Here is a 27040-nt window from a genome sequence, read left to right on the forward strand (position 1 = left end):
AAGGGAAACTCAAAAGAAATAAATTAATTTCAACATTTCACTCATTTCTGAAGCCTTTTTTCCCCTCAACCTTGCCTAATTCCACAGGGCTTGACATACTGCACAGCAAGGATATTTATTTATTTATGTTTGATTTTTATTCCACCTTTATTACTTTATAAGTAAGTCAAGGTGGCAAAACAGGCATTATACACCCTCCTTCTCCAATTTCCCTAAACAACAACCCTATGAGGTGGGGTGGGTTGAGAGAGAGGGACTGGCCCAAAGTCACCAGACAGCTTTCATGCCTAAGATAAGAGTAGAACTCCCAAAATCCTGATGATTGGTTCAAAGTCACCCACCTGGCTTTCATGTCTCCTGGTGGATTGGCTCAAAGTCACCCAGATAGAATATGTTCTTTTCGAATATTTAATACAGAATCAAAGCAGAGAGAATAGATTAAAATAACAGAGTCGGAAGGGACCTTAGAGGTCTTCTAGTCCAACCCCCTGCTTAGACAGGAACCCTATACCATTCTAGACAAGTTTAGATTGGTTTATCCAATCTCCTCTTTAAAACTTTCCAGTGTTGGAGCATTTACAATTCAGAGGCAATCATGGATCACAGAGAGTTTGCCATTATATCAGGGAAAACTGCTATTAGGTCATAGTCTAGTTTAGAAAGAAAAAGCTTGGATTACTGCATCGTGCTCTACATGGAACTATCCTTGAAGACCGCCAGCAAGCTAAACTGGTCCAGAACGCGGCCATGCAATGATCGGCGTTCCTTACTTTCCTCCTATAACATCTCTGCTCTAGGAGCTGCATGGATTACTTAGTGGGATTCCAGGTTTGGTCTTCATTGACTTTAACCCAGGGATTCTCCAAACATAGCTGTGCTGGCTGGGGAATTCTGGGAATTGAAATCCACAAGCCTTAAAGTGGTTAGGTTTGCTGACCCCTGATATATACCATACCTGGAAGACCATACCTGGAATCATGATTAATTGATGATGTGCCATCAAGTTAGCGCCATCTCTTAGTTGGCTAGACTTTCTCTGGGATGATCTGTCCCCATCCTGGCTCTTTAGGTCTCTAACAGTGCGTCCACCAGTGCTGTAATCAAGTCCACCTTCTCGCCTTTTCTTCTTTGCTTACACCTTGTCCAGCATCAGAGCCTTCTCCGGAGATCTCTATCCAGAATACCATGTTTTCCTGAAAATAAGACCCCGTCTTGTGTTTTTTTGCCACCGAAAAGGGCACCAGGTCTTATTTTGGGGGGAATATCATCCACCATCCCCACCCTAGCTTAATTTTTACCCATCCGCTCTGGAGTGGGTGGGATCTTAATTGGGGCTTATTTTGGAAGGTAGGGCTTATATTGGGTGCCTGTGTAAAAAAATCAAGCTAGGACTTACTTTCAGGGTAGGGCGTATTTTCAAGGAAACAGGGTAATAATTTGATGTGATAATTTTAGTCTGGTCTTTTGTACCTCCAAACTCTGAGCTTTGCTTTGTCTGAGGATCCATTTGTTTGTTTTTAATTATCGGTAGCCTCCTCAGAGGTCTTTTCCCACACCAGAGTTCACAAGGGTTGTATGGCTCTCTTAACAGCCACACAACATCAAGAACCTTGTACAGGTGGTCCTCCGCTAAGAAGCATAATTGAGCTCAGGTTGCTAAGCCAGTTCAGTGAGTTTTGCCCCATTTTATTACCTTTCTTGCCATAGTCGTTAAGGGGAATCCCTGCAGTTGTTACCTTATTTTGTGGAGCATAAAACACATGTTTTCCACCCTGGCGGTGCTGCAAGAGGTTGTAAGTGCGAAAAACCATCAATAAGTCACTTCGTCAGTTCCATTGTAACTCTGAACGGTCAATTGAACAAAAGGTTATAAGTCAGAGACTATCTGTATTGAGAGTTCGCTTACAATAGGTAGTCCTCGACTTACGATCGCAACTGAGCCCCAGATTTCCATTGCTAACCAAGGCAATTGTTAAGTGAGTTTTGACCCAGTGAATCACCATGATCGTTAAGTTAGTAATACAGTTGTTCCATGAATCTGTCTTCCCCCTTGACTTCGCTTGCCAGAAGGTCACAAAAAGGGCTCGTGGGACCCCCCTCCCCCCGTTGCAGGATACCGCACCCGTCATATATGACTTCAAGCGTCTGAATTTTGATCACGTGACCATGGGGCTTCTGCAGTGGTCATAAGTGTGAAAGAGCGTCCTAAGCCACTTTTTTTCCAGTGCCGTCTTAACTTTCAGTCACTAAACGAACCATTGTAACTCAAGGACCGCCTGTACTTCTGAGAAGTAGCCGCAGGGCAAGCAGACCCCCAATCAGCCTGAGTAATTTGTGTTTTCCCACCGCGTTGTGTCTTCTGTCTCAGGGGAAACCAGTGCCAAGGCCTCCGATGTCTTCTCCAGACTTTCATTCAGTACCACAAAGGAGAACGAGAAGGAGACCTACCTGTCAGCCTACGTCAGTGAACTCAAGAAGTGCCTGGACAAAGCCAGCTATAATACCTTCAAGTCAGCACTTGTCGCATACAGGAAGACAAGTGACTATGACTCGATGGTGACCGTGGTCGTAGCCCTCCTGATGGAAAAGCCGGAGAACTTCCACCTTCTACAGAGTAAGTGCCTCCCCGGCTGTTTGTAGAGTAAGATAGATAGATAGATAGATAGATAGATAGATAGATAGATAGATAGATAGATAGATAGATAGATAGATAGATAGATAGATAGATATGGATGGATAGATAGATAGATAGATAGATAGATAGATAGATAGATAGATAGATAGATAGATAGATAGATAGATAGATAGATAGATAGATAGATAGATAGATAGATAGATAGATAGATAGGCAGGCATTCAGGTAGGGATGGATAGATAGATAGATAGATAGATAGATAGATAGATAGATAGATAGATAGATAGATAGATAGATAGATAGATAGATAGATAGATAGATGTACTCAAAAACCTGAGAACAACGAAATAAGGTGCAGAACTATGTCCGTATTCTGTTAGGACCTGACCTCAGTGGCGCAGTGGTTAGAGGGCAGTACTGCAGACTACTTCTGCCGACTGCCGGCTGCCTGCAGTTTGGCAGTTCGAATCTCACCAGGCTCAAGGTTGGCTCAGCCTTCCCTCCTTCCGAGGTGGGTCAAATGAGGACCCAGATTGTTGGTGGGGGGTGCATAGGCTGACTATAAACTGCTTAGAGAGGGCTGTAAAGAACTGTGAAGCGGTATATAAATCTAAGTGCTATAAATCTGGTGCTGTTATGGTTTATGTGGTAGGAGTGACAGGACACTGCCCCTCCCCAAGGGATTGCAACCAACAGCTACACTCTGGTGGCAAAACAAATCCAAAACCTAGAACTATAGAAGTGCAAAATATGGATAGTCCTCGACTTACGACCACAATTTTGTCCAGCCTTTCTGTTGCTAAGTGAGACATTGGTTAAGTGAGCTTTGCTCCATTTTATGACCTTTCCTGCCATTGATTCAGCTTGTCAGAAGGTCGCAAAAAGGGGATCATGTGAGCCTGGGACACCACAACCTTCCTAAATATATATATCAGCTGCCAAGCTTCTGAATTTTGATCACATAACCACAGGGATGCTGAAGCGGTTGTAAGCGTGAAAAACACTTTTTTTCAGTGCCATTGTGACTTCGAATGATCACTTAAGTGAACTGTTGAGAATGACCGTACCTATGTCAGGCCATCATAGGAAGAAAATAAGACATATCTTTATATCTTCTGTAAAGATAGGCTAACAAATATTAAAGACGGAATGAGTTGAACTTTGCAAATGTTATGAACCCATGAGGTCTGTAGATTTTCACTGCACATTATGTCCACAATTAGGAATCTGTTTTTTTATCTCTCTGTCCAGTCTTGAATTCCTCTGCTGTATATTGGATGTGGAAAATATCCTTCCTTATCCCTAATTTCCTGTTTCTGCGTTATCCCTTTATTTGAATTTAAAATGAAATGGCCTTTGAAAGGCTGTTTTGAAATAGCATAAGTACAGTTATTTTTCCCTCAAATTCCCCTAAAATGATGGGATACTATCCTTAAATTTGGAAATAGGGTGTAGATGGTGATGATGAAGTCGTTATCCATTCAGCCATGTCCAACGTTTGGCAATTCTGAGGTCCAAGGTCCCTCCACATCTTCCAATCTTGCACCACTTCTTTGGGTTGTTTTATTATGCTCCAGCTAGTGTCAGCTTTGATGATGTCCAGCCACTGTGTTCTTTGGCGGCCTGGGTTCCTTTTACTGCTATCTCTTCGAAACGTAATTGCTTTCTCCAAGGAATTTTCCCACATGACACGGCCAAAGTAAGTTACAAGCGGAGCATCTAGATATAACAACATAGTGTAAAGCTAAAAAAAAATAAATATCTATTTTGCATCTAAGATCTAGGGATCAGTACAGCAGACTGGGATGGATTTCTCTCCCATGCCATTAACTCATACGTTTCTTTGTTTCTGTTCCCAAAAAATTAAGGAGGGATTACAAAAATCCCCTTTTCCTTCTAATCCCCAAAAGCCAATTTGGTGTAGTTGAGACACCAGGCTAGAAACTCAGAGATTGTGACTTCTAGTCCCACCTTAGCCATGAAATCCATCTGGGTGACTTTGGGCCAGTCATCAGGAGACTGCGAATTTTAGTCCCGTCTTAGATTTACAAGTCGACTGGGTGACTTTGGACTCTGTCTTTGCGCAACTCACCTCACAGGGTTGCTTTTTGTGGGGAAAATAGGAGGAAGGTATATTAGATACGTTTGCCACCTTCAGCTGTTTAAAATAATAAACAAACAAAAGCGGGATAAACTACCTTGTTCCTCCCAAAATACGACCTACCCTGAAAGTAAGCCCTAGCCTGATTTTTACATGTGTGCCCAATATAAGCCCTACCCCCCAAAATAAGCCCTGATTAAGATCCTGCCCATTCCAGAGTGCGCGGGTATACATTTAAGCTAGGGTGGGGATGAGGAGTCGGGGTGGAGCTGCCTTACTACTTACCTTTGGACAGTTGTAGCCAGGCCTCACACACCCCGACACCTGCCTTGCCGGCCCATTTCTTCAGCAGCCGGCAAAACTTTCCTCAAGGCCTGTGGAGCTGATAACAAAGCTCCAGATCGATCCAGAGCTGTTATCGGTTGCAGAGGCCTTCAGGAAAGCCTTGCCAGCCGCAGAAGAAGAAGTTCCTGAAGGCCCCTGACAGCGAAAAGGAGGGTGGGACAATGAGCGCAAAAGTGAGATTAGTCAGTGGATGACATCCCCAGAAAATAAGACCTGGTGCCTGTTTTTTGGTAGCCCCCCCAAAAATGACAGGGTCTTATTTTCAGGGAAACACAATAAAATAAGTAATAAAAATGTTTTCAAGGAGGTTGTCAGGACTCTGACAAATCCACCACCCATTCGAATCATAAGTCTCTAGCTGCATCTCTCAGAGTGAGAAAAAAAAAAAGGTTTTATTAGGAGTGGCCATGTGGTCGTTACCCGGGTGCAGCTGACAGCAAGACACATCATTCAATTCCCCCTTGACCCTGATCTTCCTCCCCACCTCCTGGATGTATATTCTCTAACGGGACACGTCCATAGCCAAGGGTCATCAATCATGCTCTCCAGTAATAATCTTGCACGCCAACAACTTCAGCTGCCTAGCAGTTATCTGAAGCATTTAAGGAATGCGCTGCTCTCCCCCACTCTCTATCTGCTGGCAACTTAAAAGACCAAAGAAGTATATTTTAGTCGACAAGAGGTAGGAGAAGAAAGTGGTATGGGAACGGTTGAGTCGCATCCAGCGAGGCACAATTGGACCAGAAAAAACAAACTTGATTCCCTCACCTATAAGAAGAAAGGAACTCCTTTACAACAGGGGTCCACAACCTATGGGCCGCAGCCCACTACTTGGTTCTGTGGCCTATTCGCAACCGGGCCATGCATAAAACGCACACCCCCACCCAAGCGGCAGGCCCTACCGCTTGCAGCCCCGCTCGCATGAGTATGCGCGTGTGCCCGCTGCTCACATAAATGAAGCTGTGCGTACCCGTGCGTGCACGTAAATGCCCTCACGTGAAACCACACCCTCTCCCGCCACCCACCTCCGCTCTGCCTCCTGCGCTGGGCCTGCCAGTCCAGAAAGGTTGGGAAATGCTGCTTTGCAAGAGTAGCCCATATTTAGCAGGTAGTCCTTGGCTTAAAACCATTGGTTTCATAACTGTTCCCATTTACAACAGCACTGAAAAAAAGTGACTTATGACTGTCCCAAAGGTGCTTTTTTCAAGAGAGACCTGGACTTTCTGCTTTTCCTTTGAAGACATTTCGCTTCTCATCCAAGAAGCTTCTTCAGCTCTGGATGGTGGGGAAGAGAAGGATGTATACTCCTTTGCAGACAGCTGGTTATTTGCATCCTTTTTAGAGAGTCATTGAGGCCATCTGTGTCCTCAGGGTCGCATGAGTGGTGCAAATGTGTGTGGGGCCTTCTTTGAAATTGCTGTAAATACTGTGTTGTAGATGGAAATAGATGATGTCATATATCTTCCCCTCTGTTGAGAGAAGGCTGTTCAGTTTTGACACAGATGGCCTCTTTGACCCCTCTGTCTTTTGTTGACTCCCTGAGGACACAGACAAACCTCTAAGCGGCCTTAACGCAAATCAAATGACCAGCTGTCTGTAAAGAGTAGATTAACAACAGGAATTTGGGGCTCAGTTGTGGTTGTACTAACTGTACTCTGTGTAAAAGACACAGCCTACACATTTCAACTCAAAAGGACAACAAATGGGAGTTTTCCAGGGCAGTCCAGTAGAGGAGTGGAAACAGGAATTTGCTCACTAATGTTTTATGTCAGTAAACAATCTGTATTTGGCTTTACCACGAAAGTACGGGAAGAAATTGTGTTTTTAACTTAAGATTAAGAAAGTAAAGATGATGTCAGCATTTTGAGTGCGGTTATCATCCGTAGCCCTTGTTATCTTTATTTGTTTCTTGGCCTGAAAATTACGGCGAATGAAAGATTGAAAAGAAGCAAGAGTCATGGAATTGCATCACTAGGACTTAAGAGACAATTTTTAGACTGTCACCAGGAATAACCATGTGTGTCTTTTCAGTGCGAAGGGAAACACGTCTCCTCTGCTCGCTACACAAAACCCGTATTTGGGGCTCTTTAATGAAAGCTTATCTACCCTACTTTTACTAATGAGCAAAAAGGAAGGCTATCTCCGCGTAAGGGGCCCTTGGTGCTCTCTGAGCTAGTTATTTTCTAAGTTGTCATCAGTTATTGGACCTTTAAAAAAAGCAAGACTGGGAAGAAAATTGACTCGCTTGAGCTGCGGTGCTGGAGAAGGCTCCTGTGTCCAACTTTGGACAGCAAAGTTGATTAATAAGCAACGACTTGAACTGGAACGCATAACACCAGACATGTCACTCACTGGAAGGGGGGGAAAAAATCACGAAACTGCATCTTCAATTACTTTGGCCCTGTCATGCAGGGAAATTCACTGGAGAAAGCAATTATGTTGAGAAGAGTTATCTGTAAAACTAAACCAGGCCCCCCGAAGAACACGGTGGCTGGACACCATCAAAGTTGACGTCAACCAGAGCACAGAAGAACTCAAAGAAACAGTGCAAGATAGGAAGATGTGGAGAGACCTGGCCTGTACAATTCCCAAGAGTCAAACTCGACTGAATGGATAATATCATCGTCGTCAATGCTAAAAGGGAATGAGAACAGTTGCCGTTCCTTCTAGCACTAGTTATGTTACCTAGTTGGGTAATGAAAGATCACCCCAAGAAACAACCAAGCTCAAAGATCTTAAACCCTCCCTTCCTCCTCTCTGCAAACTCCACTCTCTTCTAGCACTGATGATGTTACCTAATCTGGGTGATGAAATGTCTGCAAGAAAATAACCAAGCTCGGAGAGCACCAAGAAACCCATTCTCCTCCTCCTCCTCCTCTCCACACACCCCACTCCCTTCAAGCACTGATGATGTTACCTGACTTGGTCATGAAACATCTGCCAAAAAAAACTACCAACCAGGCTCAGAGACCCCACCCCCAGTTCGGCCCCAAACTACAGATATTCATTCTCTTCTCTTGCTAATCTTACTGTCCAAAAGGCACAACAGAAAAAGGAGAGCCGCTAATTGTTAATGCTGGGTTAGTTTTCTTCTCTGAAAAGCTGTGGAGAACCACTGGGAGGGAATCGCATATGATGAGCTGTCGTTCCTCCCTCTCCCCTTCTCTTGCTACTATGCACTTCGGGGGCTGCTCAGGTGCCTGTTAGAGGAGAAGCCAAGCCTGTAGGTGGCTAAAATCATAGATTACGTGAATAGGAAGGACCTTCTAGCAAGACCGTGCAAGGCTTCAGGGTCCGAGATCCATTGAATGCCCAAGAGAACCCCTCTGCAGTTTTTCAAATGGCGCTTCTTCCAAAATTGGACAGTTGCCCAGCCAGCGTAGGATTCCACTAAAGGAGGATTTCTCAACCGTAACCACTTGAAGATGGGTGGACTTCCAACTCCCAGAATTCACCAGCCCAAGCAGGTGAATCGAGAAACCCTGCACTAAACTATTCTTGAACCAGCAGCCGCCCTGAAGTCCTGTTGGGAGATCTCCAGCAAGGAACAATTCCCCGTTATTCTCGGAAGACCATTTCATTGTTTTTTTTAAATGGCTTCATTTTAAATTTCTCAGGAACAGCTGATTCACTTAGTAAAGACCCGGCCTATCTTTTTCTTTGACATTTGGGGTGTTTCCTAGTTTCATGAAAAGATTTTTATCTCGGCCTCCTTCTAATAATACGGTTTCTTATTAAGAAATGAAAAGATGTTGTCACATGCCCTACGAATTATAACAAGGAAACTCTCTTGTTTTCTCATCAAGGCCCCATTTTCCTCCCTCGAGGCAGATTGACGTCTTTTTTTTCCCCCGGGGGAGGAAATTTCTCCAGTTTTCCAGAAAAGTTAGATTTCACTTTGAGAGAGAGTGAAATCTTAACTTTTAGATTTGAGACACGCACATTGTGCCTCCTCAAATTTTCATATTTCGACCTCGCCCTTCCAAGAGAGGATGCTGTGGTTTTAACCCATTCCTGACGGCAGTCCCCATGGTCATGCAATCCAAATTCAGACGCTTGGCAACTGACTCATATTTATGACCGTTGTGGGGGGTTATCCTTTACAACCTTCTGACAAGCAAAAGTCAAACGAGGAGCCCGAATCGCTTAATAATCCTGTTACTAATTTAACAAGTCCAAGGATTCCCTTAACAGCTTGTGGCAAGAAAAGTTGTAAAATGGGGCAAAACTCACTTTTAAAAATGCCTCACTTAACAACATACATTTTGGACTCGGTTGTGGTCGTAAATCGAGGGCTCTAGCTCTCAGAACCACATTCTACATAATCCTAAATGCATAGGTTAGGGAGCACTGTGGAGAGGATCATTGTCAGTTAGCCTCACAACTGGGGTGCAACCAGTCACCCGAGAAGCGTTCCTTGTTTTTTATACTGGGAGTAGGATTCAAGTCTTGATCCATACAGAAGATTCTCAAAGCAAATCTAAAAGATAAAAGCCAGAGGCTTTTCTTTTCTTAATGGACACAAAACTTGAGAAAAACAATTTGGAACTTTGTTGTTAGATGTGCTGACAACAGCAAGAAGTCTCCATGTGAAAAAATGGAAAGAAATTTTAATTCCTAGCAAGAGATGAAAGAGATTTTAATTCCTAGCAAGAGATGACTCGCTAGAAAAACTGTTGGGATTAGTAGAGATGACAAAATTGAGTGTCCTAATTGAAAGAAAGGGATCCAGCTAATTTAGTTCCCACTTGGAAATCACTTCTGGGCTTTGTGCTTGAAGTGGGAGGGGAAAAAATGAAACTTTTGACTGAATGTTGCTGATTAGATAGGCTGTTGTTATAGCCGGCTATAACTTAAGACCACGATGTGCCAAAAAATGAACTTAAGCAGAGGCTTTGAAGAACAAAATCTAACTTTAATTGATCACTAAGGTTAGGGTAAGACCTATCCTCACATACACACAAGATAGATATGAGAGGAAGGCTATAAAGGCATATGGAGAAATTAAAGTCTTACACCTTTAGGATTCTTAGAAGTCACGTCATATACTTTAACTGCATTGTAAAACGCTCTAACTTAGATTTACATCTTCCTGCAAAAGACAGATATTTTCCTGGCGGTGTTTACCTTTCCATTATCTCTTCTCCCATCGTCTTCCTAATTGATCAATTGATCAGGGTTTCTCAGCTCACCTAATTGATCACAATTGACCACTTGAGGAGGCTATTAACAGCATACGTCAAAGGTGTGGATTCCTCCAGGTGGAGGTAGTTACAATCCCAGAGAAGTATGTTACCTTCTCAGGGGGTGATGTTGGGGTGGAACATATCAATCCAGGAAGACAGATGGATTCAGATTGATTTAGATGAGACAATCACGTGTCTTACTTAACAGGAGAGGGACGTAACTGATTTCAGGCATGTGTTATAATTGTTTTACAACAAGCGAAAGGTTAAGGAAATCTTTTTCTACCACAGCAAGATAAGAAATGCCTACAGAGTAACTTTCTACTTAATGCTATAATATACTCTACTACATTTCTTTTATTTATTACCCTTCAACAGGAAAGGTTAGTCTGTACTACAGGTAGTCCTCAACTTAACAACAGTTGATTTGGTGACGTTCAGAGTTTCAGCGTCACTGAAAAAAGTGACTTACGACCGATTTTCATATTTACAACCACTACAGCATCCACCGGTCATGCAGTCCAAATTCAGATGCTTGGCAACTGACTCTATGACCATTTCATATTTGTGACGGTTGCGGTGTCTCCGGCTCGTGTGATCCCCTTCGGCAAACTTCTGGCAAGCGAAGTCAAACGGGAAACCAGATTCACTAAATGAGTCAGCCATGATTCACTTAACCACGGTGGCAGGAAAGGCCACTAAACGGGGCGAAACTCACTTAAACAAAGACCTCACTTGGCACCAAAAACGTTGGGCTCAATTGTGGTCTTAAGTTGAGGACTCCCTGTATTATGTAGAGCAGGCTTGTCAGCCCACATGCGGCCCAGGTTGCCTGTAACTGCCCCCACCAATTTGCCAGAGCCAGCGAGGAGGAGAAGGAAAAGCAGGCGCGAGGGCAGGGCGAGGCCGTCAAACGCCACCTCCTGCTGTTGCCGCCCCGCCACCGCTGCCGCTTCTGCCGCTGCCCCGCTGCCATCTGCCCCGCCGCCACTGCTTCTGCCCCGCCGGCTGCTGCTTCTGCCCCCGCCGCCACTGCCCCATACTGCCCCCTGCCGCGCTTCTGCCCCGCTGCCACTTCTGCCCCCACTGGTGCTGGCGCTTCTGCCCCCACTGCGCTGCCGCTTCTGCCGCCGCTGCTGCTTCTGCCCCAGTCCTGCCTCATCCAGCCAGGCCATTTGCAGGAGGAGAGTAGGCGCGAGGCGAGCAAGCTTTTGGCCAGAAAATAAACCGTGATAAAAACCGTGATAAAAATAAATAATTTTAATAAATAATTAATAATAAATAATAAAAACATCTCACTAACTTCATTTCCAAATAAATTTAATATGTTAACTATGTTTTCTATGGTTTTTGGATGATCAGTATCGTTACTATTATTTTATTTTATGTGCGGCCCAAACCAAATTTTCGTCTTCTAATGTGGCCCAGGGAAGGTGAAAGATTGGACACCCCTGATGTAGAGGTTGATTGAGGCTGTATTTCGTTACCTTCTTTTCCTTTTACCATACACCCTTTCTTCTTCCCTTTTTCCTCCCCTAAACTCTCCTCCTGTTTTCATTTTTGTTTCCGTTCGTCTATTTTGATCAACTAATTTAAAAAAAAATTAAGTCTTTTTTTGTCTCAAAGGTGGTTTTGTTTCTTTCCCCAAAAGGCAATTTGAGTTTTCTGGGTGTTTTCTTTGAAAAACAGTTCAGTTCTGAGGAAGCTTCCAGGATGAGAAGCCAAACACGTTCAAAGAAAACCACCAATAAACTCCAGTTGCCTTTGGTGGGGGGCGGGGGGAACCACCCTTGGGACAACCATGGCCTGGATGGTTGATGAAAATCTCCCTGAGAAGATGAGACATGTTCTCATTTTCCTTGGAAGTCATTGGCTCACGTTGTGACCTGCTGCTTGCTTTCTTTGGTAGGATTTGCCACATTCGTCCGCCCTCCTCACAAGGAACAATTCCGACAGATGTGCAGAGAACTCACTGGCACAGCTTTCCCGAGGAGAACAGTGAAAAAGTCCTCACGGTAAAAAGAGCTTTCACACCGCACTCTGGAAGACGCCGAGACTCAGCATAAAGTTGCCAGACCAGGTTTTCAGTGCTTCTTTTTGGGGGGCACTTCCACGCTCATCGCGTATGGCTTCCTTAATTTGAAAAGATATATTGCAAAAGATCAGAATACTTGGAGATTAGTTTTATCCCCCCGGGGAGCTTTTGGAATGAGCCTTAGCAGGCATTTTTGTTTCATTAGCTGGATTTGTAGAAGAACATTACGCTATAAACCTTGGAATGGCTTGCAGTTTTCAAAACGATGAGTCAAATTCCAACTGCAAATTAGTGAAATAGAAACGGGGTTTTAAAAAGCCCAAGGCTTCTACAAGGGAGTGCTGCACTGTTGCGTGTAGGTAGTCCTTGACTTGCAACCATTCATTTACTGACCGTTCCAAGTTATAACGGCACTGGAAAAAGTGACTTACGACTGTTTTTCACGCTGCTTAGGACCGTTGCAGTATCCCCATGGTCACATGATCAAAATTTGGATAGCCATAGCAATAGCACTTAAGCCACGCAGATGTTTGGCAACTGACTCCTCTATTTATGACAGTTGCAGAGTCCTGGGGTCATGTGATTCCCTTTTGTGACCTTCTAACAAGCAAAGTCCATGGGGAAGCCGGATTCACTTAACAACGGTGTTACTAACTTAACAAAGGAAGTGATTCACTTAATAACGGTGGCAAGAAAGGGTAGTAAAATGGGGCAAAACTCACTGAATAAGTGTCTCACTTAGCAACAGAAATTTGGGGCTCAATTGTGATTGTAAGTTGAGGACTACCTTTGTTCTCAGTACCATAAGTAGGTTCGTAGAGATGGCTAGAAATTAGGCATATGATGTAGGATTTGGGCTGAGACAGGATCAGTCACAACACGGAGTCCCCTTTTGTTAGCCCCATCTGAAGAAGGATGGGCAGATGAGCAAAAGAATATCACGATACTCTTTATTATTTCATTTATTTATCAAATTTCTACACTGCCCATCTCATCTGTGTGACTCCATAAAGCCATAAAGGAGCAGTTGTAGCGGAGTGAATGCGGCCTTTGCGGGCTGATTCTGCCTACAGTCGGCAGCTCGATCTTGACCGGTTCAAGGTTGACTCAGCCTACCATCCTTCCAAGGTTGGTAAAACGAAGACCCAAGATTGTTGGGGGGAGATTTGCTGACTCTGTAAACCACTTAATGAGGGCATCATGAAGCCTTATATAGAAAATTGGAAAACTGAACAAGGAGAGAGTCAACCTGGAAATAAGGAGGAATTTACTGACAGTGAGAACAATCAACCCATGGAACAGAAGTTGCCCTCGGAAGTTGTGGGAGTGTCATTACTTGAGATTTTGAAGAAGAGACTGGATGGGCATTGGTCAGAAATGGTATAGGGCAGTGGTTCTCAAAGTGGGTGGTACCAGCCCCTGGGGGGCAGTGGGATGCCTTAGGGGGGCACTAAGAGGCAAGGGGGGGTGGCGGGGGGGGCACTAAGAGGCGATGGGGGTGCTGGAGGCGGGACCCTCACAGGGCTCAATTCAGGAGTGGGATTCTACCAGTTCATTACTGTTCCTGGTAGTTTGGAGTACCTGTAAAACGGGCCCCTGGCTGGCTCTGCTCCTCTTGGCCCACTCCTCCGTTCCCTGCATGCACAACGATCGCTGACAGCCTGAGCGGCGCATTGGAAAGCGGAGCAAGCAAAGCCAGAGGTCGGTAATTTTCGCTGCAAAAAGCATCCAGATGCTGTGTGGTTTTTTTGATGTGGCTGGAGTCCAACCGCACCCAAAAAAAAACAAAAACCCATGCGGTGTCTGGAGTTTTTTTGCAGCGAAAATTACCGCCCTCCGGCTTTGCTCTGCTTCTCCAAATGCCGCTGCCACCGCGTTCAAGGCACCAGCCATGCAGGCTCACCCCATGGACAGCTGCACCCCTTGGGCAAGTCTCTCCGGTGCAGCGGGCTCAGTGGGGTGGACCTGCGGGGCTGGCGTCTAGAATGTGGCCGCAGTGGTGCGTTGGAGAAGCGGAGGTCAAAGCAAAGCCGGAGGTCGGTAATTTTTTGCTGCAAAAAACCTCCAGCCACCGCATGTTTTTTTTTCTCGGTGCGGCTGCAGTCTAGTGACAAGGGTGCAGGCATTCGTGACGAGGGTGACATGGGTTGGGAGGGAACCCAGCGACAACCATGGCTCAGCCCTGGCTTGTCTTCCCTGGCAGCCAGTCACGAGAGGAAGGTCAAGTCACAGCTGTGGAGCGACGAAAGAGGTGGTCGTGGGGGAGGAAACGGGGAGATTAAGGGCCAGGGCCTCTGAAAGGGGAAATTAGGCCCCACCTGCCTGGTCAGAAAATAGATAGTAGGTTAAGGAAGGGATAGAGAGAGAGGAAATGAGAGAAAGAGAGAGAGAGAAAAGAAAGAAGGAAAGAGAGAGGGGGGAGGGAGAGAGAAAGAGAAAAAGAGAGGAAAAGAGAGAGAGAAAAGAAAGAGAAAGAGGGAAAGGGAGAAGGAACAGACAAGAAAGTAAAGAAAGAAAAAGGGAGCGAGAAAGGGAGCAAAAGGAAGATAAGGGATAGACAAAGAAAGAAGGGGGATGGAAGGAAGGGACAGAAAGAAAGAGAGAGGAAATGAGAAAGAAAGGGAGGGAGGAGAAAGTGAATGAGATATCTAGTCCAACCACAGGTCAAGTAGCTCTGGGGAAGCCAGTCATAAATTAGAATACTTACTAAGCAACCAGCCATTAAGCGAGAACCACTTATATTTGGTTTGCCAGTCACATGGCCACGCCCACCCGGTCGCATGACCACCAAACCGTGCCCATCCGGTCATGTGACCACCAAACTACGCCTAGCCAGTCACATGACCACCAAGCCACACCCACAGAACCAGTTGTTGAGAAATTTGAATCCCACCCCTGGGTGGGGGGCACTGAAGATGAGTTTGTAGCACCAAAAGGGCGGTGGACTGAAAAAGTTTGGGAACCACTAGTCTGGGGTTCTCCTGCTTGGATATGGGGGGTTTGGGGTGGACTAAATGACCTACAAGGTCCCTTCCAACTCTGTTAATCTGTATCTGTAGGTCTACATGCTGTTGCTATAAAAACACTTAAGAAATTGGCGCTCCCGTCTGATTTTTTTTTTTCATTTCTGTAGATCAGAAGTGCTTTAACTTTTTAGGGCAGCGTTACAAACGGAATCATGTCAGTCGGAATTCTGCACGACTGTCAAACCTTGATGGATTTCACCTATAAGATTTCTTTAATTCTGCTTTTTAAAAAACAAAACAAAAAAGGAATAAGTAAAACAAACTGACTTGGAGGTCGTTCGTGTATCACACCAGTGTGTCGGTGAGTGCTGCATAACCAGCCCTGTCTGTTCTTAGTGATGTGGGTTGTGTAATATTTACCGCAGATTCTTCCAAGAATGAAGCCCCACAGCCGCTCCAAAATCCAGACCCGCCGGAAATTGAGAGAAAGCCCAGCAAATTACGAGAAGCCACAGAGGACGGCAGCCTGCCTCTCTCCCCAATAGGCGGTAGGTGGTATCTTTTGTTTAAATTGCTTCCTTCTCAATCCATTTTTCCCAACCTTTATGATGTGTCCAGTTGGCGAATCTCCAAGGAGATTGTTTTACCAAAGGTGTATAAAACTTTTACTGAATAAATCACGTTGGCATAGAAAAAGTGAAAACCGACTCTGGGTTTCCCACACAAATGCAAGCCTAGTGAATTCACTCTTTTCCCTATGGGCTGTCCGCAATCCGAAACGTCCAGCAATCAATCACCCCCTGTTTCTTTGGTTAAGTGAATCAGCCAACTACACCAGGGGGATCTGCTCAGTGTCTCCTTGAGATACCAGCAATGTATGGAAGCTTGAATACTTTTTCCCTCTCTTGCGTTCCATCCACACACACCCCTCCCTGTTATTTAGACTTATATTTATTTGATTCGTCAATCGCTTACAAAATAATAGGTATAAGTATAAACAGAGTTATGAATACGTGAAATGGATACATATAAGAAAAATAAAAAGAAGCAATAGGACAGGGACAGTAGGCAGGTTGGTGCGCTTATGCACGCCCCCTACAGACCTCTTAGGAAAGGGGTGAGGTCAATAGTAGACAGTCTAAGGTTAAAGTTTTTGGGGTTTGGGGAAGAAACCACAGAGTATTTCAGACATTGACCCCTCGGTTGCTGAAATCATATTTCCTGCAATCAAGTTTGGTGCGATTAACCTTGAGTTTATCTATTGTTTGCTCTTGTATTGTTGTGGTTGAAGCTGAAGTATTCATTGACAGGTAGGACATTGCAATGTATGATTTTATATACTATACTTAGATCGGACCGAAGGCGGCGTAGTTCTAGGTTTTCTAGGTCTAGAATTTCGAGTCTGGTGGTATAAGGTCTTCTGCAACAAGTAGAGGAGTGGAGAACTCTTCTTGTGAAATATTTCTGGACTTTCTCAACTGTGTTAATATCAGATACGTAATGTGGGTTCCAGACTGATGGGCTGTATTCGAGTATTGGTCTAGCAAATGTTTTGTATGCTCTAGTTAGTAGTGTGATATTGCCAGAGAAAAAGGCTACATAGGATTAGGTTAACAACTCTTAAGGCCTTTTTGGCTATGTAGTTACATATTGTCAAGCTGCGAGCGAGGGAAGGATCCAATGTAGGTGAAAGCGTGAATCAGTCTTGGCATGTGGACTTCAACTCCCAGAATCCATGGCTGGCTGGGGAATTCTGGGAGCTGTAAACCGCTTAGAGGGGGCTATAAAGCACTGTGAAGTGGTATATAAGTCTAAGTGCTATGGCTATTACTCATAAAGTTACCAAAGTTGAGAAACACTATTCTAAAGAGAGCTTATCAACTACAGGTAGTCCTTGACTTACAACCATTTCTTTAGTGGCCGTTTGATGCTACAGGAGCGCTGAACAAAAGTGACTTATGACCATTTTTGTTTTACACTTACGACCGTTGCAGTGTCCCCATGGTCATGTGATCAAAATTCACTTGCTTGGCAACTGGCTCATGTGTACAATTGTTGCAGTGCCCCAGAACCGCGTGTTCCTCTTTTGCCAAAAGCAAAGTCAACGGGGAAGCCAGATTCAGTTACTAACTGAACAACTGGAGTGAGCGCTTCGCTTAATAACTGTGGCCATAAAGCTGCAAAATGGGGCAAAACTCATGCAAGAATTGTCTCACTTGGCAACGGAAATTTGGGGCTCAGTTGTGGTTGTAAGTCGAGGACTACCTCATACGTGGGAACTACAGATGGAAGGTTGAAGATCGTGTGTGGCAATGCAGATTAAAGTCTGTATCGAGCACCCGGGTCACAAAGAAGAAATAGAAAGCAACTGGCTCAGAGTCACCCAGCCAAAAAGGTTACGTTCTTTTCCCTAATGGGTGTAGTAAACTCCACCAATTCCCCCCCCCTTTTTTTTTCTTCAATTCTTTTTCCTTTCCCCTGTTTAGGTGGCTATCAATGTGCTAAATGCGGTTCGGAGCACAGTGTGCCCTTTAAATGCCAGCAGTGTTCCTTCACGTGTTGCAACAAATGTTGGGAGGATTCTTTGAAGGTTAGCTTTCATTTTCATTTTTCCCTTTAGTCTTAATTGCATCCGCTGATTGTGTGTGTGTATCCTGCCTTTATCATTTTTGCAAATAACTTCGGGAGAAGCCAACATACCCGACCCGCTTTCCTCTTCCTGTTTTCTCCACAACGACGCCGTGAGGTGGGTTGGGTTAGGAGAGAGTAACTGGTCCAAAGTCACCCAGCCGGCTTTCATGCCTAAGGTGGGACTAGAACTCACCACCTCCTGGTGATTGGCTCAAAGTCACCCAGCTACCTTTCACGCCTAAAGGCGAGACTAGCATTCACAACCTCCCACTTTCGAGGCTGCTGCCTTAACCACTAGAGTCTTCTTCCTCTTGCCTGCTCTCAAAACACAGCAGAGTTTCCCTTGCTGCGTTTTGGCAGTTGATTCTTACGGTACATTTTCTTTCCTCGTATGTGACTTGAGCGTCTTCTTGCAATTGTGATCGCACGCCACTGACAAGAGGCTTGTTGTGATCCATGGCAGGTTAAGTTTGGCTCAAGGTAGCTGTGTGGCAACGATCAAGCCCAGAGAACTGTATGAGCTTTGCTTAGCGCAGTTAGTCTGTATTAATAGTCAGTTGGAGGCACGTTAGTTGGGCATCATGAGAGATGAGATCAACAATTCGACACTAGATTAGGAATGACTAAATAGACCGCTACTTTAAGCCTCAGAGGCCAGAATCAGCACTCTGACAAAGAAGTATAATATAGATTAAGAGACACTTAAACTCTGACGAAAACAATGTCTTCTTTACTGCTGACTTTGCATTTTCCTTTAACTTTAATTCAGCAGCCTCAACTAATTTTGCCTTCTGAATGGGGGTTCCCAACTTTGACAGCTTTAAAATGTGTGGAATTTTTTTTTTTTTTTTGAAGTCCACACACCATATAGTTGCCAAGGTTGAGAAATTGTGCTTTTGACCTTGTTATTGGGCTTCAATACTGTATTTTTCAGAGTATAAGATTTCCTGGCATCACCACAGCCACTTTTATTGCCTCTGACCTCCCCCCAAACCATGATGTCTGAATCGCATCCCTTCCCAGAAAAGACCGGTCGCATTTTTTGCAATATGGTTACACCAACTTGAGGGTCGATGTTCCGTGTCGTTTTTGTTTCGCTTGTTTTAAGGGTATAGAGAATAGGTTATATCGGTGCTATTGCCTTGCAAGGCTTTCTACAACTAATCACTTTCTTCTGCAGAAAATGCCTGATGTAACCAAATGGATTCTGTCAGTGTTAGGTCAGAAGAGCATATTTTTTTTTCAGAGTATAAGATGCTCCAAAGTATAAGACCCACCTAGCTTTTGGGGAGGAAAACAAGAAAAAAATATCTGCCTCTGCCTCCCAGCCATTTGCCTCTTTGCAGCCAACAGCCAACAGCCTCTTTCACCTTCAGCACAGCCTGAGTAGCACAAGCAGCTGATTGTCGGTGGAATGCCGTTATTGCTGCCTCTGCGCACCCCGTTTTCGGCCTCCGCGTGCCCCATTTTCTGCCCGTTCTGATCCCCACCACCTGGAAAATGGGGCGCGCAGAGGCCAAAAATGGGGTGCAGAGGATGAAAACGGGGCGTGCGGAGGTGGCAATAGGCTGTCGCAATCCATGCAGCCTGAAACAGCTGATCATCGGGAGGCTGATCCAGCTGACAATCAGCTGCTTGGGCTAATCAGGCGGTGCTGAAGCTAAAACAGGCTGTTTGCTGCAAGGAGGCAAATGGCTGGGAGGCCGAAGGGTGGGGGCCAGTGGGTGGGCGGGGCTTTGGCAACATTCGCTGTATGAGACGCGCAGACAATTCCAGGCGTTTTTTTGGGGTGGTGGTAGCAAAAATAGGGTATTTCCTGTTCAACCACAAAATCAGCTAGCTGCTCTTCTGACCTAACACCGACAGAATCCATTTGGTTACATCAGGCATTTTACGCAGAAGAAAGTGATTAGTTGTAGAAAGCCTTGCAAGGCAATAGCACCGATATAACCTATTATCTGTACCCTTAAAACAAGTGAAACAAAAACAACACGGAACGTCGACCCTCAAGTTGGTGTAACCATATTGCAAAAAATGCGACAGGTCTTTTCTGGGAAGGGATGCGATTCAGACATCATGGTTTTGGGGGAGGTCAGAGGCAATAAAAGTGGCTTTGGTGATGCCAGGAAATCTGTGGCCCCCCCCTCCCCAGTAAATAAATATTGTGATTGGACACAAAGAAGGGAAGCAGCAACCCACAACTCAAGTGGTTACTTTGCTTCTTGACAGGATGCAATTTGGGATTTGTGAGGTATTTCACACACAAGAAGCTATCCTGAATTTTTAGATGTGAGACTGCCATTCCAGGAAGCCAAAGTAGACATAACATTACACTCAAATGACTCTGTGATGTTTATCATCATTAAGCAGAAACCCACAGAGGTTGGTATGTGATCAAACAATCTCCTTCCTTCTGGTTGGTCTTTTGTTACTAAAGTTTTTCATACCAAGCTAAGTGCAAGTTTAGCTCCAGACTCATGATTTCATTGGAGTAACTTCCGTCTGGAATCCTGACAGCGAGGCTAGTTTATGAGGGGGTGTCGTGGGAGGGCAAGGCTTTGGCAGGCCTGGCCTCCTGGTTAAGGCGAGCGATTACTAGAGGCGGCCACAAGGTCAGCACCTTATCCTGTTGTTGCTGTCCGTGAAGCGTAGCATAAAACAGATCCTATTTCACAAGTAGGCCAGTGGCACTGTTGGAAGAAATATTATTATGGGCTCAGTTCCAACACTGGAATCATGGAAGTTGCTTGGAAAGAAGGTTTAATGGTGGACAGGACCTCATGGGTTGGGCCTCCTGAACGTACAAAGGGTGATCACCTGCTTCAAGATGTTGGGTGAAGAAAGAAAGACAAAAAAAAGGCCGAGATGCTAAGGGTACCTGGGTTTTATACCTTCTGTTGTGCCCCACCTTAGTGTATCCTGTTCCTGTGTAAGAAATGCATCACATTGGCTCTCAGACTCCCAGTGGGCAGGGGTCTGGCTCAGCGGTGGGATTCAATTTTTTTTTTACTACAGTTCCGTGGACGTGGCTTGGTGGGCGTAGCAGGGGAAAAGGTACTGTAAAATCTCCAGTCAGAGGTGGTATTTGCCAGTTCTCTGAACTACTCAAAATTTCCACTACCGGTTCTCCAGAACTGGTCAGAACCTGCTGAATTCACCACCTCTGGTCTGGCTTTGTCTGTGTGATCTTCCCAGGTGCCATGTGGTGAGATGGGTTGAGGCCTAACCCTATCTTTTGTTATGTAGAATAGACTGGCGGAGGCTTTAATGGCCCATTGACAAAGGTAGCAGGGGACTGGGCTGAGGTTCTGCCTCTCTGAGTTCCTACTTCTCATTTAAGGGAAATATTCTGCCTCTTTAATATGTCCTAAAATATTTCATTTTGCTAGAAGAGGGGTGGGCGCTAACTTCCTACAATGCTACGTGCTCTTACACAAGTATCTGGAGGTTGGAGTTAGTGCCAAAAGCAGCAAGCGGTCTGCTTGGTACAAGCCGCAGTGATCACCAGGTGCTTGCATGGAAATGCAGAAAGATCTGTGTTCACTGGCATTTATTAAATAGCAAGAGTCCTTAGACTTATATTCTATAGCCCTTAGACTTCACAGTGCTTTCCATCCCCCTCTAAGCTGTTTACAGAGTCAGGCTCTTGCCCCCAACAATCTGGGTCCTCTTTTTACCGACCTCGGATGGAAGGCTGAGTCAACCTTGAGCTGGTTAGGATTGAACTCCTGGCAGTGGGCAGAGTTAGCCTCCAATACTGTATTCTAACTGGAGGGAGGGAGGGAGGGAGGGAAGGAAGGAAGGAAGGAAGGAGGGAGGGGAAGGGAAGGAAGGAGGGAGGAAAGGAAGGAAGGAAGGAAGGAAGGAAGGAAGGAAGGAAGGAAGGAAGGAAGGAGAGGAAGAGGAGGACTGTGAGGTCCTTGGTGCTCTCTGAGCTTGGTTGTTTTCTTGCAGACAGTTCATGACCCAACTAGGGAGCATGATCAGTGCTAGAAGGAAGTGGGGTTTGCAGAAAGGAGGAGGAGGGGGAGGAGGAGGACTGTGGAATCGTTGGTGCTCTCCGAATTTGGTTGTTGCCTTGCAGACATTTCGTGACTCAACCAGGCAAGAAGGGAGAAGAGTTGTATATAGCAGCTTGCCATGGTGGCGCAGCGGTTAGAATGCAGTATTGCAGGCTACTTCTGCTGACTGCTTGTTGCCAGGTGTTCAGCAGTTCGATTCTCACCCGCTCAAGGTTGACTCAACTTTCCATCCTTCTTAGGTGGGTAAAATGAGGACCCAGATTATTGGGGGCAAAAGGCTGACCCTGTAAGCCGCTTAGAGGGGGCTGTAAGGCACTGTGAAACGGTACATAAGTCTAAGAGCTATTGCCCTATCAGTGTTGGTGGAACTATTCTTGGTAGTTCTTTGATGACACTGCTGTTTCCTGTTTGATTGTCTGAATTGTTAGTTTCTTGATCGGGGTATTGGGCAAGCCACTAATATATAAACAGGGGCCAAACGCCACTCCTTTCTAGCATTGAAGATGTTATCTATTTGGGTCATGAATCATCCGCCAGAAAATAACCAAACCCACAGAGCACGAGGGATCCCACAGTCCTCCCCCACCTCCTTTTCCTTCCCTTTGCAGACCTTACTCCCTTCCAGCACTTGTGATGTTACCTAGTTGGGTCATGAAATGTCTGTCCAAAAGTAGCCCAGTTCATAGAGTACCAAGGACCTCACAGTTCGACCCTGAGTTATAAACACGCTCTTCTGTTTATTAAATGAAAACCTATTATGGCTGCTCACTCCAATAGATTCCTTTTCCTGATGATCACTGAAGGACAAAGCCTCTCTCTGCCTCTCCCACTTCGAGCCAGCCTGATTGTTAATTGGCCTGATTGCCAGAGAAGTGGTCTTGAAGATGCTCTTATTGTTGGTCCTTCTAGCCTACGAAAGAAGGGCCTCTTTGTGGTTTCCAGGCTACAGAATGCATTCTTCGTCACGTAGGATAAATGTCATGCTTCGTCACGTAGGATAAATGCCATGAATGTCATCCTCCTTCGGTGGTTTAATCATGAGATTAGAGTAAATATTTTGAACGTTAACTTTTAAACTCTGGCATCCACCTTCGATGCATGTCAGATCGCTAAATAAACGAAACCATTAGGAGAGGACCTCTATAGCTTTTTTAAGGTTTAGACGTGTGTGTTTTGTTTTTGTTTAGACTTTTTGTTGTTGTTATTATTGAGACTCTGGAAAGAATGAAGAGAACAGCAACAAAGATGGTTAGGGGCCTGGAGGCTAAAACATGTGAAGAACAGTTGCTAGAACTGAGTATGTTTAGTTTGATGAAAAGGACTGGGCGGGTCGGGGGAGACACAATAGCAGTCTCATAATAGTTGAGGCGCTGCCACCCAACAGTGGGGATCCGTTTGTTTTCCAAAGCACCCGAAAGCCGGACAAGGAAGAATGGAGGGAAACAGATCAAGGAGAGGTCCAACCTAGAAATTAAGAGAAATTTTCTGACAATGTGAACAATCCACCAATGGAACGACTTGCCTTCAGAAACTGTAGGTGCTGCATCACTGGAGGCTTGGAAGAAGAGATTGGATAGCCGCTTGTCAGAAGTGGCATAGGGTCGCCTGTTTGAGCAAGGCGGGGTTGGGCTAGATCCGTGGTTGCCAATCAGTGGTTGCCACTGGTGGGCTGTGAGAAAATTTTGGTGGGCCGCAGAGAAATCTCACCCCCCCAGAGCACCCCCTCCCAAAGCAATTAATCCAGTCTGCGCAGAACACACAAGGCTGCGCAGACCACGTGGCCCGCGGGAAACCTCCGCGCCCACTCACTCCTTACCCGGCAAACTTGCCTACTAAGTTGCTATTTTTCCTTTTTCCGACTATCATCTGTTCTGCTGTGCCAGGAGATTTAGATTAGCTAGGAAGCAGGAACCGGTTGGATTTCTTGCTTGCTATCTTTAGCTCTGCTTTTAAGCACAGCCAAACCTCCCTTAGGACTGAACTTTCGATTATTCAGTGCAGACTCACGGCAAGCAAATTTTGAGAGACTGAGCTAGCCAATGGCAAGTAGATCACTGAATGATTCGGTGAGCAACTCAATCTGCCTGCCTGCTTTGCCTGATTTGGGGTAAAAGTTGCTCTTTTTTATAAAAAAATTCAATATTGATATAAATATTGATAATATTTACATACAAGCCATGCCCAGTCAGTCACATGACCACCAAGCCACGCCCACAAATTAGGCCATGCCCACAGAACCAGTTAGTGGTCCCTGGGATCTAAAATTATGAGTTTGGTGGTCCCTGAGGTCCCCTGGGCAAGATGACCTGTAAGGCTTCTTCCAACTCTTGTTATTCTAAGCTCAGGGTTGAACTCTGGAGTTCTTGTTGCTTTCTGAACTTGAATGAATGAATGAATTCTTTATTGGCCAAGTGTGATTGGACACACGAGGAATTTGTCTTGGTGCAAATGCTCTCAGTGTACATAAAAGAAAAGAGACATTCGTCAGGAGTCGAGAATCATAAGGTACAACACTTAATGATAATCATGGGGTACAATAAGCAATGAAATCATACTAGGAAACAGTCAATATAAATCATAAGGATACAAGCAGCAAAGTTGCAGTCATACAGTCACAAGTGGGAAGGGATGGGTGATAGGATAGGAATGATAAGAGGATTGATAGGAATGCAGGCTTAGTAAATAGTTGGACAGAGTTGAGGGAATTATTTGTTTAGCAGAGCTTGGCAGTTTGTTTGCAATTGCCCGATTCTACTGTTCTACAGAAATACCTGCAAGCAAACCACCAGCTCAGAGTGTAGCAAGGATGCCACAAATAAATGAGACCTTGTTGATTTTGACATCTTGGGAATCTGCCATCTTTTTCCCAGTGTTTTAGTATGTCCTTGTTTACATATCTTATTTCTTTATAAACATAGCTCATTTCCTCAGTGATGTCCTAGCATATATATATATATGCACGGCCAGATCTTGGGAGCAAAGTAAATTTTTCCACAATGTTTCATCATTACAACCAATTACTTTTGGTGTAATTTGTGTTGTTATTCCAAGAGCTTTAGTGCTCTGCGTCATTACCTCTTTAAACCAGCGTTTCTCAATCTTCGCAACATTCAAATATTTAAAGTGGGAATGCCAGTTTGGCCTAGCAATTAAGGCACCAGCCTAGAAAGCAGGATAGCGTGAGTTCTAGTCCTGCCTCAGGCACGAAAGACAAAGTGGGTGACTGAGCCCATCACCAGGAGGTGGGGAGTTCTTGTCCTATCTTAGGCATAAAAGCCAACTGGGTTACACAGGGTGGTTGTATACTGCATGAGTCAAAAAGGGGGCTGTGAAAATATTTACAGACCCCTCACATCCTGGACATAAACTGTTCCAATTCCCTCCCTCAAAACGACGCTATAGGGCACTGCACACCAGAACTAGACACAAGAACAGTTTTTCCCCAAATGCCATCACTCTGCTAAACAAACAATTCCCTCAATACTGTCCAACTATTACAAAGTCTGCACTACTATCACTATTAATCTTCTCATCACTCCTTATCACGCATCCCCTCCCACTTGTGACTGTATGACTGTAACTTTGTCACTTCTACCCTTGCGATTTATATTGACTGTTTCCTAGTATGATTTGATTGCTTATTGTACCCTGTGACTATTATTAAGTGTTGTAGCTTATGATTCTTGATTCTTGATGAATGAATCTTTTCTTTTATGTATACCAAGAGGATTTGCACCAAGACAAATTCCTTGTGTGTCCAATCACATTTGTCCAATAAAGAATTCTATCTTCTATCTATCTTCTTTGGGCCTTTTTCTCTCTCTCAGCCCAATTCACCTCATAGGGTGGTTGTTGGGGGAAAATAGGAAGAGGAAGGCATGTCGGATACGTTTGCCACCTTGAGGTATTTATAAAAATAATAAAGGCAGAATACAAACAAATGATTTGGACTTTAGGTCACTGTTTTAAACAGGATAAGGCCTCAAAAGATGGCCGAAAACAGCTTTTGCACAAGGATCCTGAGGTAAAATGCCATATTTTGATTGCTCTTGTGTTTCTCCACACAGCTTGCCAAGAAGTGCCCAGAATGCCAAGCGGACACCAAGAGAAGACATTTGGCCATATCTTACTGGCCAGATCCCCCCGTGAAAGGCACGTAGAGTGAACACGTGAACTGTTCAACGGGTTCTACAGGCTGTACGGCTGCCACCAGCTGCTCCGTGTGGAAGAGGAACAACAAAATTGCACATGGTTTTAAGTCGGATCCTCCAGGCTAACCCACCCCTTTCTTAAGAGAAGCCGCACGGTCTTCAACGTGACCATTCTCCAGATATTTGAGCCACTCAAGTGTTCCTGTCTGTTTCAGTCAATCTAGATGGCATTTAAATCAGAGTTAATATTTTATTATCTTTTTCTAATGATGACCTTTGCAGTCAGGCCAGGTACCACAAGGCCTATTGTCTTTATTATGGAAAAATTAAAAAGGACTTTCTAATAATGGAATCTGCGTGGGGCTTTCTATTCTGTCTCCAAAGAATCACCCGGTTTTTTGTTTTCCTTTCCTTTGCCGTCCTTATAATATAAATTAAATGAAAACTCTCCACAAAGTCACATTAGTTTGAATTTCCATAGGATCTGGATGGGCATGTGTTGTGAACAAAGGAATACTTTCCAGATACTCCTCGACTTACGATCAAAGCCTGAGCTCAGAATGTCTGTTGCTAAATGATAACAGTTGTTAAATGGGTTTTGTCCCATTTTATGACCTTTCTAGCCAGAGTTGTTAAGTGAGTCATGGCAGTCGATCAGTTAGGAATACGGTTGTTAAGTGAATCCGGCTTCCCCATTGACTTTGCTTTTTCAGAAGGCTGCAGAGTGTGATCCCATGACCCCAGGACACTGAAACCTGCTGCCAAGCGTCCAAGTTTTGAGACCACGGCCATGAGGATGGCTGCAATGGCCATAAGTGTGAAAGAAGCTTCTTGGATGAGAAGCGAAACATCTTCAAAGAAAAACAGTAAAATCCAGTTGTGTCTTAAGAAAGCACCTTTGGGATGAAAACGACGCTACGTATTCTGAAAAAAAGCTGTTGTACCGTATATCAGCAATATTATCAGAC

General features: G+C 44.7%; 2 protein-coding genes across 3 annotated transcripts in view; both read left to right on the top strand.

The window, feature by feature from the left end:
* RTEL1 (regulator of telomere elongation helicase 1) overlaps window positions 1-12347 on the top strand; it is a 135917-nt gene extending 123570 nt beyond the window's left edge. Inside the window, exons 32-33 of one of the 2 annotated variants that reach the window (XM_087928839.1) lie at window positions 2369-2614; window positions 12177-12347. In XM_087928839.1, the coding sequence (XP_087784965.1) occupies window positions 2369-2614; window positions 12177-12286 (356 nt within the window). In that variant the 3' untranslated portion in view covers window positions 12287-12347. The remainder of the gene's footprint in view (window positions 1-2368; window positions 2615-12176) is intronic. The other variant, XM_087928840.1, reaches the window with a different exon arrangement.
* A 2059-nt stretch (window positions 12348-14406) lies between these two features.
* Window positions 14407-26525, top strand: LOC148125995 (uncharacterized). Its single transcript, XM_087928864.1, has 4 exons — window positions 14407-14522; window positions 15694-15816; window positions 17755-17858; window positions 25989-26525. The coding sequence occupies exons 1-4, from the start codon at window positions 14474-14476 to the stop codon at window positions 26079-26081; spliced, it is 369 nt and encodes a 122-aa protein (XP_087784990.1). The 5' UTR covers window positions 14407-14473; the 3' UTR covers window positions 26082-26525.
* The last annotated feature ends 515 nt before the right edge of the window (window positions 26526-27040 follow it).

This window comes from Pseudonaja textilis, chromosome 3 (assembly GCF_049901715.1).
Source record: "Pseudonaja textilis isolate UNSWEBS1 chromosome 3, rPseTex1.2, whole genome shotgun sequence".
Classification (NCBI taxonomy): domain Eukaryota; kingdom Metazoa; phylum Chordata; class Lepidosauria; order Squamata; family Elapidae; genus Pseudonaja; species Pseudonaja textilis.

Excerpts from the sequence above, each read along its gene's own strand:
- LOC148125995 (XM_087928864.1), top strand. The coding sequence starts at position 14,474 with ATGGCTCAGCCCTGGCTTGTCTTCCCTGGCAGCCAGTCACGAGAGGAA. Across the intron at positions 14,523-15,693 it reads CAGCCAGTCACGAGAGGAAG|ATTCTTCCAAGAATGAAGCC; the intron begins GTCAAGTCACAG and ends TATTTACCGCAG. Across the intron at positions 17,859-25,988 it reads GTTGGGAGGATTCTTTGAAG|CTTGCCAAGAAGTGCCCAGA; the intron begins GTTAGCTTTCAT and ends TTCTCCACACAG.